Below are 13,324 nucleotides of genomic sequence, written 5' to 3'. Positions count from 1 at the left end.
AGCAGGATGGGAGGGATGTTGGAACGGTGAGCTGCATCCGATGATGTTCTGTTTCTTGACCTGGATGCTGGTTACGTGGTTACACGGATGTGGTAATTTGTGGAGGTTTGTCAGGTTGTCTATTAGTGATTTGAGCACTTTTCTGTATATGTATTTTACTTCAAGCATAAGTGAAAATGTAAATAGGGCAAATGTACTAAGATAATTTTACAAAGATGTTTTTCTCAATGCTCCTTATAATAAAAATTGGAAACATCCTGCATGCATGAGTTAGTAAAATAATTTTTAGTATATCTACAAAATAGAATATTATACAATCATTAGAAATGCTGACAAAGATGTATATTTATTCACTTGGAGGTGCTGAGTAAACAATATAACTATGAAATAAGTTAGAAAAGAAAGTATATTCTAAAATATTACAAGGGATCATCTCTGGGGAGAATATTGGTATTAATGAAGTGAATACTAATCTGAGGAGCTTGTTAGTTATAATTCCTGAGCCCCCACACTCAGAGATTCTCTGCAACCCCAACCACACACATCGACCCAAGTTCATTGTTACACATAGTCTGGTTCCTACCATTTTGGAGGCCTTGGACCCTTTTGAGAATCTGATGGAAACTATGGATTCTCCCCCCTGAAAAACAAATGGGCACACCAAATCTTGGGTACAATTTGCCGGGGGGGGGGGGAGGCGGTGTCCATGACTCTAGTTAAGAACCCCTAATGTAGAATGAGACGTCAGACTCTTCCTCATTTTCCTCTTGTTCTTAATTTTCCTCAGAAGACCCCCTTGCTCACAAATCCCTAAAGGTCAAGGACCTTTGCCAGGCAGCACAGGCCCCTGGGCCATTGCCAAGGTCAGAGCACATCCCTTTTGTGTGTCTTTGCAGGGTTGCTGGTATCATCCAGAGGGAATCCACCAGTGGGCTAGGCAGGCAGCGGGTGGGCCTCGGGGTGGCCCTGAGGCCTGCTTTGAGATCTCTCCTGTGCTGCCCAGTCTTCTCTTCCTGCCTCCCTGCTGTGCCCTTGCACGACAGTGCCCAGAGTGCAGCCTTCTCCAGAAATCCCAGTTCCGCCGTTCTGGCTACACAAGTCAGAGGAAGCTCCCTCTTGTTCACGTGAACAACAAAAGTCCCTCCATCTATGCTGCATGTGTGCTAGGTCAGGTGTGCCTCTCTGGGCCCCTACACTGAAATTGGGACATTTCATAAAGTACAAATAAGAATGGGGTCAAAGAGGCGGCATCATAAGCTTTAGGACCTCCAAGAATTTTTATTAGCAGATCTCGCGAGGAGGTTCCCTCTTTTTGTGTGTACCTCTAAAAGTCATGGGCTGCTCAGGCAGGGGATGGCTCTATGGCTTCTAAGAGGAAGGAGGCAGTCTAGAAGAGTCAGGCCCGTGAGGCAAGAAAGGAAGTCAGTGGCAGGACAACAAATGGCCTCGGCCACCAGGTGGCACCACTGGCCAGCTTGAAGCGCAGTTCATCCAAGGAAGCCAGATCCTCCTGTTCCCGTTCTTCCTTTCAGCCCAGATCTGACTCCACTCCACATACCTGCCAGTCCTTTTCCCAGAGGACTCCTGCCCTGACACCTGTGGCTAGTGTCTGTAGCGTCTGGAGGCATGGCAGCAGCGCTGCCCCCTTGACTCCCACACTTGTCCCCAGTTCTGCGCAGGAGAGCTCCTGGGTTCCAAGTCCTTGGTGGTGGCTCCTTCCCCTCTCCTCCTCTCCTCTTGGCTCCAGAGCAGAGAAGCCAGGAAGGATGAACCAGGCAAAGATGGCATAGGGCAGGACAGAGTTTTCTTAGCCATGGTGTAATAAAAAGAAAACCCAAATGCTTTTTTTTTAATATCTAAGATTTTTTAAAAAATCAAAATCTCGAAAACCAACAACCCCAGCAATCCATTTGAATGTGCCTGGCCTCAGGTCCCATTTCCAGTGCTGTTCTGAAGAAGTGGCACCTTCCAGTGGCTCTGGGTCCTGGGGAGAGCCCAGCGGTGGCTGGAAACCATCTTGGCCTTTATCCCATGACCTGGGACAACCAGGGACCAACATTTCAGAAAGGCCCCCAGGACTGTTTTTAAAACATGTGGTTGCACTAGGAGGAAGTTTTCCCATGAGGCTGGGTTGAGGGTTATTTCTTGTGGAGAAACTTCATTTTATTGCCTAAAAAAAGAAAATGAGAACATTTCACCAAGCAGACAAAGTTAAATCCTGCCCTTTTCACTTCAGATGTGGTGTGGACAACTGTGGCCTCCCACAGCACCCCCGGGAGCCTCCTCCTGGTGCTCAGGAGAAGCTGGGAGGATCCGCCCTGCCTGGTTGCCCCTTGCAGGCCTCATGCACCTCCCCAGTGAAAAGCCATCTTCCTCAGACTTGGAGTTCTGAAAGGAAGCATGTCAGAGTTGTAGACGTTGCTTCTGATATGATGACACAGGAAGCGCTGACTGGAACACATCCCTGAGCGCCAAGTGAGGAGAAAACTCCCAGCAACTCAGGCCAGGGTAGGGAGCTCGAGGTGGAGGTGGGGGGCAGGCGGTCCCTCCCCAGGCAGCCGTCAGCCCAAGTCAGGCTCCAGCACGCCCCCTGCAGGTCCTCTGCAGGGATACGGTCGCAGCTGTTCCTCACTAGGGCCTGTCCTCTCCTTCATCTTTTTCCGTTTTCTTCTCTCCCTTTCCCAGTGAGGGCCTTTTTGCTGATTCAACTGTAGTCCTTATAATTCTTACTTTTCCACTTTTCAGGGGCACTTGGAGGCTGGTCCAGTCTTTACTGCCAGAAACCCTTCTCTGGTTCCATTCATCATGCCTCTAAGCCCAATTCCCCAGAACATTTAAGAGCGTGGGAGGAAATAGTGAAAGAACAGCAAGACAGCCAGGGGCCCAGGAAAGCAGGGAGGGGAGCATTTGTGTCCTTTGTTTATACTCTGGGGACAGATTAGAAGAGGAGGGTAAAATGCCGACTTGGCCCATTCAGTGCAGGCCTCCAAGCTCTGCGTTATCAGGCCCCGGCTCCAGTGCAGAGAACGGGCCAACACCCCAGGGCCTGGAGGCTGCTGATGGGAATCAAGAGCCCTGGGTCTCACCTAGTCCCTTCAGGAACTTGTTGACACCGCTGTGTTCTCCACTGGGAAGTGTTTCCAGGTACTCTTGGGCTCGGACCTCAAACAGACCTGTTGACAAGAAAAATCCCAACCATTAGTTCCTTCTCTTTGTGCTTCTAAAAGCATCCATTTCTTTACTACCATAGAAAAGAGAAACTTTGTTTCTGAGACGAAGCTCCTCCTATAAGCACACTCTGAAGCATAAGATTTATAAGGGCTTTTATTGCCCTTATAATTGCCCAAGCTTGTGCAATAACTGTCTTTGGAAAGCTTTAAAGTTAGCTCGTACATGAAATCCTATTTTTATTCCACAAACACCTTCCAAGCATCTACACTGTGCCAGGCACGTGGTTTCAAAGCGAACCAGACGGTCCTGGCTCTCGGGAGCTCCTGCGGTCTTCCTTTCCCTTACGTTCTCCCATAAAAGGGCCCCTGGCCAAGTGGTTTGGCTTCCTGGGAACCTGGCTGCCATCTGTGAACTCAGGAGGGCGAGCAAGTCACCTCTGAGGTGCTTTCAGCTCTCCTCCAGGGCCAGTGCCTTAGGCACACTGTCTTCATCACCCACTGATCTTCCATGGACAGGGGGCTCCTTCTGTGAACCCTGAGGAGCGAGAGTGAGGTAGGGGGATAGGTGGTCTCATGGAGAGATGGCCCACAGGCTCCCCAGGTCGGGGGACACCCGCTGTCCTACCCACCCGAGGCCAGCCCGCTGGGCATCCGCAGCCCCCACACAGAGTGGAGGGCACAGGCCAGCCTGTCCTGCTCCTCTACCCCATCCCCAGGCCTGGAGGAGGGGGAGGGAGAAGGGCAGACAGGAAGAGAGGAGGCCTGAGGAAAAGGAGGAGAGGCACCACAGAGAGAGGAAGGAAAGGGTGTCCCTGAGAGTTTCAGCAAGCTGGAGAGAGTGGAACAGAAGAGAACTTGCCAACAGAAGCTGGAGTGTGGTTCTGGGAGAGGCGAGCAGAGGGGAAGAGACGCCTGAGGAGATGGCAGGATGTCAGGGCAGTTTCACCAGCTCAGAGGCGGCAAGAATGAACGTTCTCCAGAGGAGGCCACACGCAATTCCGGCTACCGTCTGTGCCCTGGGTCCTTTCTCCCTGCTCATCACCCCCGGGATCTGGGCCTCGCGGGCTGCCTCAGCCCCCAGCAGGGAGATGTCCCTGACCTTTGGCATCCTGCCGGCGCAGCTCCCGCTCCTGGACGAAGCCCCGAAACGTCTGGGTCTCCATGAAAACCTCCAGGAACCGGCGGAGGCTCTTGGAGGAGACGGCTTTGCGGAAGGCCTCTCGCTGCAGAGTCCTCTCCTCGCGCTCGCCCGCCGTCAGGAACAGCGAATAGTGGCCCACGATCTCCACGAAGAAGCGGACAAAGGCTTCAGACACCACCTCGTTCAAGGGGCTGGACTCAGGGCCTGAGCAAAGTGGGGAAGGACCAGGACCGGTGAGGGCGGCGGGCTGAGGCAGAGCCTCTGGGACAAGCCAGTCAGTAAAACGGGGAACTGCTGGCTCCCTGGACGGCAAACTGTAATGATCCATGAAGAAGGTTACCCACAGTGAGCAAGTCATTTCTTCTCCACCTTTAAACAGATATCTGAGGGCCAGAACAGGGGAGGTGGGAAAAGCTTTCCCCACAATTCACTGTTACAAAGAGGTCCAGAGAAAAGGGTTGAGCCCCAGTCTCTCTCCTCGTACATGTCTCTTGTCCATTTCCCCACTTAACCCAGTGCCCAGTGGGACATGCCCATACACACTGCTCCCTGACTCTAATGATGGAAGGGGGAGGCGCAGTCTGGGAGGTAGTTGGGCATTTACCACGCTTACAGTCCGGGGGCCTGTCATCCTGGTCACTAGCCAGGTCATTCCTCTGTTCCAGAATGTGTTCCAGGGCTACCTGAAGCTTCCGGGGCAGAATGGAATCCTCGTCATCCATCTGTAAAGCAGAAAAAGCAGGTGGGCAATCTCCCTAGCTTCTGGGGGTGGTGGCTACATCCTGGCCAGCAGGACACACTGGATACACTGCAGGGCAGGCCTGGCACAGTTCCTGGTTTAGTGGAAGGAACACAACTTGGAACCAGAGGTCTGAGGTTTGAATCATGATTCCACTTTTTACAAGCTATGTGAGCCTCAGTTTTCCCATTTGTAAAATGGGTTCCTAATCAATATCTACCTCATTGTGAAGACTGAATGTTATATATAAGATGTTGAGGGGGGAGAGTAATTGCTCAGTGGTAGAGCACATGCTTAACATGCATGAGGTCCTGTTCAATCCCCAGTACCAACATTAAAAAAAATATATATATATACACACACACATATACATATACACATAAGATGTTGATGGAAGAAACTGAAGTAAATGGAAAGATACTCTGTGTCCGTGGGCTGAAAGAATTAATATTGTTAAAATGTCTATACTACTCAAGCTATCTATAGATTCAATGCAATCCCTATGAAAATTCCAATAACATTTTTCATAGAAATAAAAAAAATCCTAAAATTTGTCTAGTACCACAAAAGACCCTGAATAGCCAAAACAATTTTGGGAAAGAAGAACAAAGCCAGAGACATCATAATCTCTGATTTCAAACGTTATCACAAAGCTATAGTAATCAAGACAGCATGGGACTGGCATAAAAACAGACACATAGACAAATGGAGAGCCAGAAATAAACCCATACATATCTGGCCAAATAATATTTGACAAGAGAGCTAAATATTCAGTGGAGAAAGGACAGTCTCTTAAATAAATGTTGTTGGGAAAACTGGTCATCCATATACAAAGGAATGAAATTGGACCCCTATCATGTAACACTCACAAAAATTATGTGGATTGAAAAAAACAGATTAAAGATTTAAATGTAAGACCGGAAACTGTAAAACTATTGGAAGAAAACACAGGTGACAAGCTACTTGACAGTGATTTTGGCAATAGTTTTTTTGGATATGACACCAAAAGCACAAGCCACAAAAGCAAAAATAAACAAGCGAGAATACGTCACACTAAAACGCTTCTGCACAGCAGGACAACCAACAAACTGAAAAGGCACCTACAGAATGGGGAACACATTTGTAAGTCATTTATCTGATAAGGGGTTACTATTCAAAATACATAAGGCACTCATATAACTCAATAGAAAAAAAATAGGCAAAGGACATGAATAGACATTTTTATAAACATGTATATATATACACACACATACACACAATGGAATATTATTTAGCCATAAAAGAAGGAAATATCACCTTTTCTGATAACATGGAAGACCCTGAGAGCATTATGTTAAGTGAAGCAGATCAGACAGCAAAAAATAAATCCTGTGAGTTCTCATTTGTATGTGAAATCTAAAAAAAAAGAACTCATAAAAATAGAGTAGAATGTTGGTTACCAGGGACTGAGGGGGTGAAGGAAATGGGGAAATGTTGGTCAAAGTGGACAAATTTCCAGCTATAAAGTGAAGAAATTCTGGGGAATCTAATGTGTAACTTGGTGACTATTGTTAACAATATTGTATTATATACTTGAAAGCTTTTACGAGTGTAGATCTTAAATCTTATCGCCATACCAAAAAAAGGTAATTATGTGAGGGGATGGAGGTGTTAACTAACCGTATTGTGGTTATAATTTCTCAGTACATATATATATCAAATCATCGTGTTGTGTACATCTTAAGCTTACATATGTTATATGTCAATAATACTAACGCTGGGAAAAAAAGATTAAATGCAATACAATTACTTTGTGAAAGTGTCTGGCACCTAGTGGTTACTCAGTAAATGATTCCCACTGCCACCTCCCCTCCACCGCCCCGCCACAAAGGGTGACTAGTTTTAATCAGGGGCCGTTGGTCAGGGCAGATAACCAGTACGATTCAAAGCTGGCTTTATGATCTGGGTCTCAGAGCAGGAGGGCCGTGGGGACAGGCCTACCAGGAGGGCCTTTGGGAAGTGAAAGTAGATGAAATTAATGATAAAAAATGGCATTAATGTGCATAACTTTTCAGTGGCCACTCCAAGTTTAAAAGCAGTCCTTCAGAATGCCCAGAAAACCTTAATGTAATGATACTTTGCAGGATCTGACAGCAGTTAGGCCTTTCTGGCAAGTGACAATAAAAAATTAAATGTGTATTACTTTCTCTGATAATGAAAATAGTTTATGATCATTATAGAAAATATATGAAAGTATTAAAAACAATTTAAAATCACTCATAATCTGTCTCTCTTTCAGTCTCCCACCTGAAGACAACCAGCATTAATGTTTTGGTGAGATCTCCTTTTAATCTTTTTTAGAGTTATATATATATTTTCTTGTTCTTACCCTTTAAAAAAAAACAAGATCAGCAAAATAATGTATATAATTTTGCATTCTGATTTTTTCCACTTTATATTGTATGTCATGAAATTTATTATCAAACATTATTTAAAAGCATGTTGAAAAAGACAAGTGTTTATAGTTACAACCTATACAAAGATTCTAATTGTTAGGAAACCATTCTGTGACAGAACACGTGCCAATCAATCCTTTGTCCAAACCTCTCCTCTTTGGCCTCTGCCTCCTTCTCTGTCCTCAGTCCAGCCCTGGCCAAGGATCGCCCAAGCCCGCCAGCCTGTCTTCAGTCCCAAGCCCACCCGGGAGCCTTTTCAGAGCTGGAAAGCTGAGGCCCAAACAACAAAGAGATGAAAACAGACAGAGCGGTGGGGGGAGGCTGGCCTTCTTACTCACCTGTCTGAGGAACCGACTGTTGACGAGGTCAACCACAAGGACCTACGAGAAGAAGAAAAGGGACTATTATTGTTACCAGGGCATCTGGCGTATAGAGATGGACTCAGCCTTCTTCCTTCTTGGCAACCAGAGAGGCAGCTGGGGTGGGGGTGGAGTGGGCCACTTGTGGTTTCCAGACATCGCCACTGTAGCCACAGTGATGAAGAGGGGAGGTGGGGGAAAGGGCTCCTCAGAAACACATGCTTTCAACACTGTTACCGCAGGCCGGGACACGTGTGGGCCCCGGGCTGGACTCCCTGCCCTGTTCCTGGATGGGCTAAGGCAGAGCCTCTCAGACTGTTCTTTAGTGTGTGGGTTCCTGAGGTGGTGACAGAGGCTAGAGCCCATTTGTTCCCATTTCACGCAACTCTGCAACTCCCCACCCCGGCACCCCCGCTTCCTTCCAGCTACACAAGCAGCCTTGTCATTTCTCTCAGTGGGGTAGGAGGAGAGAGGCCCAGAGGACTGGGCCCGTCCGACCTGCAAGTTCTGCTGAGGTGCTGGGCTTCTGGGATAAAGCACCTTCTTCCTCCCTCCTCACTGGGACCCCGGGCCAGAACTAGGGTGAAGCAAGTGAGGGGCATGGGGTGCAGAACTTAAGGGGGTGCTGGCCCATGGATCACGCAAGTGCCCAGTCTCAGGCCTCAGTGTAGGCCACTGGCTGTGACAGAGGATGAGCAGAGGGCCGGGATGGCCACCACGATTCCACCAACAGCTAGAAACACGGGTTCTAGCACATCCCAGAGACCGTGCCCAGGGGCTGACGGAGTGCTCTGCTTCCTTCTCTCATACACTCATGGGCTGAACTGAGCCCTGGTAGGGATCGCAGGGTACCCGGGCAAACGGTGCAGTTCACAAAGCCACACTCGAAGAGCTGAGTGTGCAGGTGGATACTGAATGGGACTTTAGGACTATCTGGGCAATTAGAGGAGCTGAATCTGGGGACATGGGGAGGATGTCAGGGCCAGGCGCTCCCCTGGGGTTCAGGACTGCACAGCATCATTTAGTCTTCATCTGACTGCTGGGAATTCTAGTACACAGGGACAGAGACTTACTTAGAGAAAGGGGCTGGGACTAAGTAACCATGGAAATTCCAAGTAGGGCTTTCCTCACTTTGGATGCTAACTTGAAAATCCAGAACTTGATCATTGAAAACATTTTGGTTGTTGTCTTTTTAACTGATATGAAAAAGGATCTATTTGTAGGAGCACAGTCTTGGTCAACTTCGTTATTAGTCCAAAGATAACTTCTTCCCTCGGCGATGAGGGGTAGAGGGGAGAAGGATAGGGCAGATGACTGTTTATGGGTTACGTATTTTAAAATCTGGTTAAGTTGATTTCTACCCTTCTCAGTGGGTGTTCATGGCATTTAGAGGGGAAATGGAATCTGCAGTCATGGGGGGGTCTCCTGAGGCAGATTTGGAAGGGAGGAGCAGGGGTGCTAACTGACAAAGCCTTGGGGGCCCCTTGCTCCCCTGACCGCTTGCTTGCAGAGTCTTAGCCAACACCTCCCCCCTGCTTCTGCTCCCCACAGGGAGGGCACAGGGGACACCCCCAGAGCTCACCTCTTCCAGTGGCAGCTCCCTGAGCAGTGGCAGTGAGCTGGTGAGCAGCCCGATGAGGAAGGGGGTCGGTGAGCACACGATGTCTATCATGGCAGGTGGCAGCACCGGGATGTAAGTGTGCTGCCAGGTGAAGGGGTAGATGGCTGCCACCATCGCGTGGCAGCACTTGGACAGGGTGCTGCAGCCGAGAAGAGGAGGGGAGAAAGGGCCGGTTCAGGGAGGGTGTGGAGAACGGGCCACTCAGGCTCACAGAGTGGGCAGCGTCCACGGAAAGAAATGTTCACACTCCACCCCCCAAGCCCCACTCGCCCCCAACACACCCAAAACATCTTTTCTCATGGGAGCTCCTTCTCTTATTGAAGATGCCTTGTATCCTAAGATACGTAGGTGTGATGAGGGAAAACAGGGAAGTCCTTTAGCATTCACGTGCAGCCCTCCGCTCCAAATGACTCAGCTGTGTAACAGTAAAACTCATGTACAGTTTCTTCTCGCCCAGAATTCAAAACATAGAAAAAGAACATTGAGAAATATTCGGAGTCTTTCTTAAAGGATGATCATAATGTAGTCTTTTATAGGCAAACGCTGGGCCTTATTAATCATGATCCATAGCGCTTTGCACGGTGCCCGGATTCATGCTCAGTTTGTTGAGTGAAGGGGTGGATTTTCTGGGATCATCACTTAGACATCAGTTCTACCTGCTGCAACACAGTGACGACTGGCAGGCTCCCAAGATGGGTGGGTCCGGATTTCTCTACTTCCTTGCAATCATTTCTCATTGCTAGCGAGTCTGCTTAAAGCAGTTCCCTCTCCTCTCACTTTAATATGCTGTTTCTAGGATGCTATGGGATTGGAAACTGTAGAAGCTTGTTAGAATAAAGCAACGTAAGAATAAACGTAAGAATAAAGCAAAAATGAGGGCCCAGTGGAGCCTCCCGTGAGTGTACTGAGTCATCTTCAGGGCATGGGCCCTGTAACCAGCATTTCATTTGTTAGGACAACTCCTGAACGTTTGCCTTTGTTCATAGTTGTGCTCTGTTTTCATAAAGTTGCAAGGAAGCCGAGTTCTGTATAGATTAATGTTCCTTTACTGGGTTCCCGTGATGTCCGGCACCTATAATCTCACTGTCATAAAACTTTTCTGAGCCCATTTACAAAAAAATCACTTAGCTCTGCTTACTTAAGGAGAAAAGAGGTAGATTAAAAGCTATGGCTAGCAAGTAAGTTAAACCAGGCAGAAAGAGACAAATATTGTATGATTCCACTTATATTAGGGACTTAGGAAAATTCATAGAGACAAACTAGGACAGAGGTTAGCAGGGGCTGGGGGAGGGAAAGCGGTGCACTGCTGTTTGAAGGGTACAGTTGAGATCAGGAAAAAGCTCTGGAAATGGACTGTAATGACAGTTGCAAACACTCGGAATGTACTTAATGCCACTGAAGTGTACACTTAAAAATGATTAAAATGGTAAATCTCACGGTTATATATATTTCACCACAATTAAAAAAAGTGACCCTCACCCAAATCATTTAGCTTCCTCCGAATCTAGTGAGTTATTCTGAATCTAGCATCCCCTGAGACATCTTTAAAATCTACACTGGTGCTCTTTTCCATCCTGCCCCTATTTGGGGGCCCCTAACCTAATAAGGGTAATGCTGAATCTTGTTCACTTATCAGCATGTCTCCTAACCTTCCTGTTCTCTGTCTTAGCAAATAATCAATCTCCTAATGCTCCCTGGAGTCATGAAATGCCTCTTAGTAGCATAGCATCCACAGATTTCACTGATATTTGGTCTTGCCTTTTCTTTCAAACGATCACCCCCAAAATAAGAAAGATGCTCTCCCAACATTTTGTTTCTGTCACCATAATACCTTCTTAATCAGCTGAGTAAGAATGAAACAGACTAAAGTTAGGACTTATTCCAAGGAGAGCAACATCAGTAATTCAGCCAGCAGCTTGGGGTGAAGTGACTTCTGAAGGTAGCTTCCTGAAAAGCAGAGCAGCTTTTTTCTCCTAAGGCATCACTTTCTCCCAGATATTCAAGAATGTTGATACTGCTAGTGAATTGCTTACAATTTGTAGATCCCTGAATGTGATGAATTCACTTCGTTCTAAAACTTTTTGATTTTAGGACGAATCTGTATTCTGGCCAGTTTACAAAACGGACCTGCCAAGGACTATAGGTGGGAGGTCATGACTTCGAAAACTAGAAGGATGTTAACATATAAACAAGGAGAGTTGAGTCTAGTGCAGGACCCATTAATGGGTCCTGAAATAATTTCAGTGGGTTGTGATTAGCATTAAGAACAACAAAAACAAAAAGAATAGAATAGAAAATAAGAGAGTGTGCTTCATTTTCCCCCTGGTTGTAAATAACTATCTGTGTGTATTATGTGGGGTGTACACTGGGTCTGAATGTAAAATGTATTTCTCATTGCAGACTGCAGTAAGAAGGCTTGGAAGCCAATGATCTGAGCTAGAGAACTGGGGGGTGGAGGCAGGTAGACAGTGATGGTTGAGTTAGAATTTTGATATGTTACATGTTTTACTGGGATTCTGGGTTTCATTTCCTAGTGACTAGACAGAGTCCCTTAAAAGAGAGCCTTAGAAGGAATTCCCTGAATGAAGCCTTGTGTATGAAATCCACCTCTTTTTATAGCACATTTTTATAAGTTCCTAAATATTACTGGGAGAAAGCGTCGATCATGTGATGGTCTGGATGCTGTCATCCTGGGTCCCTTCAGCAAGTGAAACTCTCACTTTAGTCAATTCACTAAAGAAGAATAAAAATGCAGTACTTGTGTCTGAATTTTTTCTTTCTTTCTTTCTTTTTTTTTACATTTCAAAGTTGCGGTTTAAGAATTTCTGACTCCAGGGAAGTTTTAGAATTACAGAATTTTAGACTTGGAGAGATTTTAGAGTGCATCTTCTTTTGAATTTTACAGCTAAAGAATCCGAGGCCGTAAGAGATGAAGGTAACCTCTGCATTCAGGGTGGGGGCAGGGTGGGGAGGGAAGAGTTCTGCAGACGGAAGGAAGTAAAAGATAAAAGGCTGAGGAACAGAGGCACGAAGGGGCGCAGCGAGAAGCCTTTGGGGTTTTCTCAATCACTGCAACAGAAAAATCAATCTGTTTAACTTTTTTTCCCAACTCAAAGAAAAGGCCTTCTGCCCTTTTGCTCTCTTTTGGCCTCAACCCTAGAAGGAGAAAGTATAGAGGGTTTCTCCCGCCTCTCTGCTGCTGCGGCACTTTGTGTGTCCTGGCTGGAGCCCTGTGCTGCCCTGCAGTGCCAGGGGGCCACCCGGGTCAGCTGCGGTGAGTGTGAACCAGCTGGATGGGGAAGGCCGCTGGAACAAGTTTAGAAAAAAGTGATAAGCAATGCCAGTGCTAGATACACTGGGCGGGTAAATAAATGTTACAGAAATTCATTCATTCATTCATTCATTCAATCGGAAGGCAGGGAGTTAAAGGACAGTATTCAGTTTTGATGGGTACAAATGACAACTCAACTGGGGCACCTGTTGGCATGTAAGTAGGTGCTGCCACTTGATTACTCCTAAGAAGTGGTTTCTGTTTGTTTGCTTTATCAATGGTCTGATTCGCTCTTGCAGCTGGTTCCCAATGTCCTACGCCTGGTTCCCCTGCCGCCTTACTAGCTGGCACGTGTGGAGCACAGAGCGTGGGGAGCAACACGACCGGCAGGCAGTGCTGGGCGGGGTCTCATCCCTCTTGCTCTCCAGCCCACACGAATGTTCTAAAAAAGTTCTGCCTCTTGAAACACTGCAAGGAAAGGTCAGATTCTGCAAATAATACAGCTAGTGGCAACTCTTCCCCCAAAATAAATGGTAGATGAGAAAAGAGGGGATTATTCTGAGTGTAGCCCTAATGAAATTTTATTCC

The 13,324-nt window shown here is 47.0% G+C and overlaps 1 protein-coding gene across 7 annotated transcripts in view; it reads right to left on the bottom strand.

The window, feature by feature from the left end:
* Nucleotides 1-327: 327 nt before the first annotated feature.
* The window catches only part of DENND2A (DENN domain containing 2A), an 86,123-nt gene continuing 73,126 nt past the window's right edge, over nt 328-13,324 (bottom strand). For all 7 annotated transcript variants that reach the window (XM_072964336.1, XM_072964337.1, XM_072964335.1 and 4 more), the window contains 6 exons: nt 9,427-9,604; nt 7,824-7,865; nt 4,916-5,033; nt 4,270-4,515; nt 3,087-3,173; nt 328-2,170 (listed from right to left, as the gene is read on the bottom strand). In XM_072964336.1, coding sequence (XP_072820437.1) covers nt 2,139-2,170; nt 3,087-3,173; nt 4,270-4,515; nt 4,916-5,033; nt 7,824-7,865; nt 9,427-9,604 — 703 coding nt within the window. In that variant the 3' untranslated portion in view covers nt 328-2,138. The remainder of the gene's footprint in view (nt 2,171-3,086; nt 3,174-4,269; nt 4,516-4,915; nt 5,034-7,823; nt 7,866-9,426; nt 9,605-13,324) is intronic.

The sequence above is a fragment of the Vicugna pacos genome, chromosome 7 (genome assembly GCF_048564905.1).
Source record: "Vicugna pacos chromosome 7, VicPac4, whole genome shotgun sequence".
Taxonomy (NCBI): Eukaryota; Metazoa; Chordata; class Mammalia; order Artiodactyla; family Camelidae; genus Vicugna; species Vicugna pacos.
The sequence above is the reverse complement of the archived record's forward strand: the minus strand, read 5'-3'. Positions and strand labels throughout refer to the sequence as shown.